The 5284-nt window shown below is 37.3% G+C and overlaps 1 protein-coding gene across 1 annotated transcript; it reads left to right on the plus strand.

Moving 5' to 3' along the window:
- The first annotated feature begins 450 nt into the window (after positions 1 to 450).
- Positions 451 to 3884, plus strand: LOC149416357 (uncharacterized). The gene is made up of 5 exons (XM_089642133.1): positions 451 to 907; positions 990 to 1151; positions 1370 to 1638; positions 2199 to 2267; positions 3109 to 3884. Exons 3-5 carry the CDS (start codon positions 1452 to 1454, stop codon positions 3567 to 3569), a joined length of 717 nt encoding a protein of 238 aa, XP_089498259.1. The 5' UTR covers positions 451 to 907; positions 990 to 1151; positions 1370 to 1451; the 3' UTR covers positions 3570 to 3884.
- Positions 3885 to 5284: the final 1400 nt, after the last annotated feature.

A 5284-nucleotide genomic window follows, 5' to 3' on the forward strand; every position in this document is an offset into this window, starting at 1 on the left:
TCCAAAAATGGACCGATTTTTCTACCATTCGTAAAATATTTATTGTAATTATTTAAAACGTTTCCATGGCCAGCTACTTGTTTTATCGAATAGCTGATAATATATTCTCTTTGTCTATGAACTTATCCGTTGTCTTTGAAGTGTTATTTAACGAGTTTTCGCGGTTTTTTTATGGCGTCCTGTCAAAAACAAAATTATAAATTTTCAACATTCACGAAATTTTGGACTCTTCCTAAAATGCCGTAAGTAATTAATTTATTGGGTTTTTAACGCATAATTATATATCTGTGTAATCATGATTGACTTATCTATCTTTGAAATGCGTTTTTAATTCGTTTGTTTGTATTATATTGTTTTGGTTGAAGTTTTTGTGTAAGATTACGTCAACTGAAGACGTCATCTGTTTTTGATTTACAATAATGTCTTAAATACTGCACTCGCGCATTTGAAATATAGATATTCCATCACAGTGATTCAAAACAAAGAGATATATATAAGTTTTATTTGAATTGGTTCATTATTAATACAGATATTTGCTAACCAATTATTTTAAGTCATATGTCAAAAAGTTGACTCTTTTTCACATGTAAAATGGTGTAAAGCCTTCGTCACACAATAAAAATTTAGTAATTTAGTTGTATAATTAATTAATTTGTTTACTTTTACCAAATTTGTGGGAAAGGGATCACTCCACAACCCAATAATTATTTTCAAATTTTATATTAGTGCAATATTTAACAAAATTTAAACATTTAAGTACTTACATTAAGTGTTTTCAATTTAAAATTTATAGAGCGGTGCTGACTGCAAGAGGAGGCAGAGGAAAAGGGAGACGTGGGGTACGAGGTGCCGGACTACCTGCACGTGGACGTCAACGCAGAGCTGCAATTGCAGCCTCGTCTGGAGTGTTAGTATTTTTTAATGTTTTTTTATGAAAGTACTTTGCTGTGGCCGTTGAACTCATCATAAATTTGTATTTATTTAAACAGCGACCCTGCTTTGCTACTGGTGCGAGAGGATCGCGTCAAGGCCCTAAAGGCTGTTAGGGCCCTGCCTGCTTCCATCCGGCTAGAGCTGGAAAGCCGAAAATTCAAGAAGCAGGCGGCGCGCATTTTGCTCCCTACCGCACCTCCAAGAAAAACTAAACAAAAGTAAGTAATCGTATTTAGATGCTTGGTACAATATTATTGTTTTTTCCTGACAGCGTTCCACTCTTACAGTGAGAGTTGGTAAGTTCAGCGCTCTGTGCATTTGGCACATTCAGTGCATATTTTACAGAGTTCTTATTTTATTGTTTATTTACATACTGTACTTACTGTTTCACACGTGAATGAGAACAATTTTCTATGATTTATGTAAATGTTTTCAGAATTCCATCTCCGGAGAGAACAACGTGTCCCTTTTCACAAGGGACGCCTTCACCGTTGCCACGACCCGTACCACCACCGTGGATGTCCACTCCCGCACAGACCCAATCAACGGCTCCCAATGCACCAATTATGCCTATCCGTGCAGCATCTCCCGAGCCGTTACCTGGGACATCGCGGAGTGGGGAACTCTTCTCTCCGGAAGCCGGCTATCACAGCGAGCTGTGGGTGGACGTACCATTCTACGAAGAATTGTCGGCGTTTGGGAACGGTGAGTTTATTTTTTGAAATGTCATACCAGGGGCTCAATATAAAATTAATTATCTATATTTTATATTGATATCCCTAGCACAGTTTCACTGTTGGTATATTGGCAGGAAATAAGCATAGTACTTAAAAATTCCACATAACAAACATACAAAATGTATTGTTGTTATGTCGTGGATGCATCATTACACATCTTTTTTCTGTAACGGGTATTGCAGAGTGAGAAATAAGACATGCCGAACTTCTTTGCGAGGATTACATTTGATTCACCGGCTTCTAAACGGTGTAATACAGCATTTTTTTCTTAAATTGAAAAAACACTTTCGCTTCACGGGACTCATTGTGTTGCGAGGCTGTATTGGTAGGTGGGTTTTGTAACCGGACAAATTATCATTAAAATAGGTCGCTTTACGTAGTTGGTCACTTTAAACGGATACGTTTTCCTACTAAAAGCTATGAAACCTTACTAGAGTTTACATTATCGTCACTTAAAACAGTAGACCGTTAAATGCAAAGTCATTATATCCAAATTCTACTGTAAATTTGTGTTTTCTTTTATTTCAGAGTCAGACATGGGCAGAAAAAGTAACGTGGACGAGGCAGCTGTACTAGAAGAGTCTGTACTTGGAAACCGTGAGTTATAAAACTAACTAACTTACCTTCACGCCATTTCGGTAGGCAGAGAGGATGAACCACCATGCAACTCGATCTTGGCACACACACTCTTTTCTTCATTCCATACCTACCTGACTGTGCTATTCTGACTCCTGACATTGCCCGCCTCAAGTATTTGATTAACTTTTTATATTTTTTTTTATATGAATACCTCACAAGAGCCTCAGCTGGAGCCAGTGAGACTATGGCATCCCCAATTGGGGGATGTTGTGAGGCTGAAGGTAAGTGGGGAAGGGAAAGAGGAAGATGGGGAAGTACCTGGCTATTCAGATCTAGTCACTAAACACGGCTAAAGCCATTTGGAGCAACGTTTCAATTCTGAATGGTGGTCTTACACCAGGGCGATACTGGTAGTATCTTCCACTCTGGAACGTGCCGCAAATATACTATATATTATTTTAATTATTATTTTAATTAATTAATTGTGAAATAACACAAATCAATCAAATAAAATTTATTTGCGCACGCCGGGTTCGAACCGGCGACCTTCGGAATGGCAGTCCAATGCGTTACCACTGGACTATGCCGGCCGTCAAAAGCCATTTCAAGCAACGTTTCAATTCTGAATGGGGTCTTACACCAGGGCGATACTATGGGTATCTTCCACTCTGGAACGTGCCGCAAATATAATATATATTATTTTAAATGAATTTTGTGTGAAAATAACACTAATTATTCAAATATAATTTATTTGATTTGATCCCGCGACCATCGTATTGCGAGTCATAAGCCGTACCAGAGGCAGTGGGTTATCGTAATATAGACACATTAAATTAATTTGGGTTTTCTGTTGTTTCAGAAATGGATATGGACAGATCGAGCGACGAGGATGACGAAGCGAGCGACGTCGACCACGAAGAGAGCGATGAGGATACCTTCTGCATGCCACCAATACCTTATCATAATATTATCAACGTTTCACCTAACTCCGCTATGGCCATAGACTTTAGTAGACAAGACCAGGTAGATAGTGAGGCAATGCGTTTGATTTTGCCGCCTGAAGGTTACTCTTTCGATTGGTCTAATGATATCTTACGTTTTACTGGGATAAGGGAGACTTTCACAGGCACGCCAGGACCAACTTTCAATACCGACGAAATGGGCAAACCTGTGGATGCCTTTCTTAAAATCTTTGATGCAGATTTCGTTGAACTGATCGCGAGAGAGACCAACAGGTATGCAGATCAATGGATTGCGAAAAAACAATTTAAGCGTCATGCGCGTACCAAAAGATCAGCTTTTGTCAGGCTTCCCCATTGAACGACAGCGAAACCTGGTCTGGTACAAGAAGCTTTTCAGGAGACTACTAAGCGTTTCGGTGCAGAATGCGTATACATTGTACGGCTCAAAGCTCCGCAAGGAAAATAAACGCATTTTGTACCGAAACTTCAGGAGTGAGGTTGTGGATGAACTCCTTCTGCTGTTCTGTCGTAGTCAAATTGACACGACTGTGCGGACCATTGGCCTAATAGCTGAAGGAAAGACTCTGCGACCTATCCTGAAAGGCAACCACTTCGTGGTCCGTAGCGGGAAAAAGGTGAAATGTGCGTGGTGCAACATAAATAACATTTTCAAAAGGACCCTTACAAAGTGTGATGTGTGTGATGTGGCATTATGCTATGATTGCACGAAGCCATATCACACTACAATATAGATTTGCTGAGGGTTTTTTTTATTTCATTTTTTTCTTTTTTGGTTTTTTAGTTATGAAATTCAAATTTATAAATTTAATTAAATTTGTTTGAACATCAATTATGATGGCCTGGATGGCTGGACTTAATCATTTCTTTCCGCATACTCACGTCTCATGTTATGTTGTCCTCAAAGGTCCTATATGATAAGGTTCGGTGGATATTTAATATGTATATTTCAATTCTGATCATTGAAATATGCATGTTAACAAATGCACAGGTATTCTCATTTTTCCCTGTTTATTGTACACATTAAATAACTCGTTTTATTTTTATGTCTTAATTATATTTTGTCAATTTTTCTGTAAAGAGGCTTTTCCAGATCTAGTCACTAAACATAACTAAGCCAATTCAAGCAATGTTCAATTCTGAATGGTGGTCCCTCACCAGAGCGATACTCAGAATCTCACTCTATAGCGAGGCACAATGATATTATTATGTATTGATTTTCTTAAATTATGAATAAACCAATAAACTGAATACATTTTTATTATGACAAAGTGTGTAAACAATGTATAAATCAATATACTGCTCTTTCATTGTAACCATACAACTGTAATATTGATTTAAAAGGATATTAGGGCTTAATAAATAAATCATTTTTTGGTTCCATCCATTATTTTCCCCTCACCCATTTTTTTTCGATACCTTTGCGTTTAGATATAAAATTATCACTATGATTTTATTTGCCATTCTACGGTCATACAAAGGTTTGATATATATATACAAATTTATCATCATTTTACATATTCCGATTTACCCTATGTAGATTGACCTTAAGGTAGCTGTCAGAAGTGATTTTTCGTCAAATATTGGTGAATTTCATCAACTTTCAAAGTATCCCCCTGAAATATTGGCAATGTTTATATCTATGATGTATATCTCATTTTAAGCCTTATTTCCTCGTTTTGCACGTTATATAAAAACATGGTTACAAATCTCCAGTTCTAATTTACAATTATTTAAAATGTAGCACCATGATTTTGACATCGTGAAATAGGCTCTCTGTATAATTCATCAAATGAATAAAATAAAGCCAACACGGCGACTGCTTATTAATACTCTGACGGCCGGCGTGGTCTAGTGGTATACGCTTTTGACTACAGATCCGAAGGTCGCGGGTTCGAACCCGGCGTGCGCAAATAAATTTTATTTGATTAATTTGTGTTATTTCACAATTAATTAATTTAAAAAAATTTAAAATAATATATAGTATATTTGCGGCACGTTCCAGAGTGGAAGATACTCTCAGTATCGCCCTGGTGTAAGACCACCATTCAGAAT

Source organism: Hesperophylax consimilis, chromosome 17, assembly GCF_061612785.1.
Source record: "Hesperophylax consimilis isolate HC1 chromosome 17, BYU_Hcon_1.0, whole genome shotgun sequence".
In the NCBI taxonomy this organism is placed as follows: Eukaryota; Metazoa; Arthropoda; class Insecta; order Trichoptera; family Limnephilidae; genus Hesperophylax; species Hesperophylax consimilis.

Excerpts from the sequence above, each read along its gene's own strand:
- LOC149416357 (XM_089642133.1), top strand. The coding sequence starts at position 1,452 with ATGTCCACTCCCGCACAGACCCAATCAACGGCTCCCAATGCACCAATT. Across the intron at positions 1,639-2,198 it reads ATTGTCGGCGTTTGGGAACG|AGTCAGACATGGGCAGAAAA; the intron begins GTGAGTTTATTT and ends CTTTTATTTCAG. Across the intron at positions 2,268-3,108 it reads AGAGTCTGTACTTGGAAACC|AAATGGATATGGACAGATCG; the intron begins GTGAGTTATAAA and ends CTGTTGTTTCAG.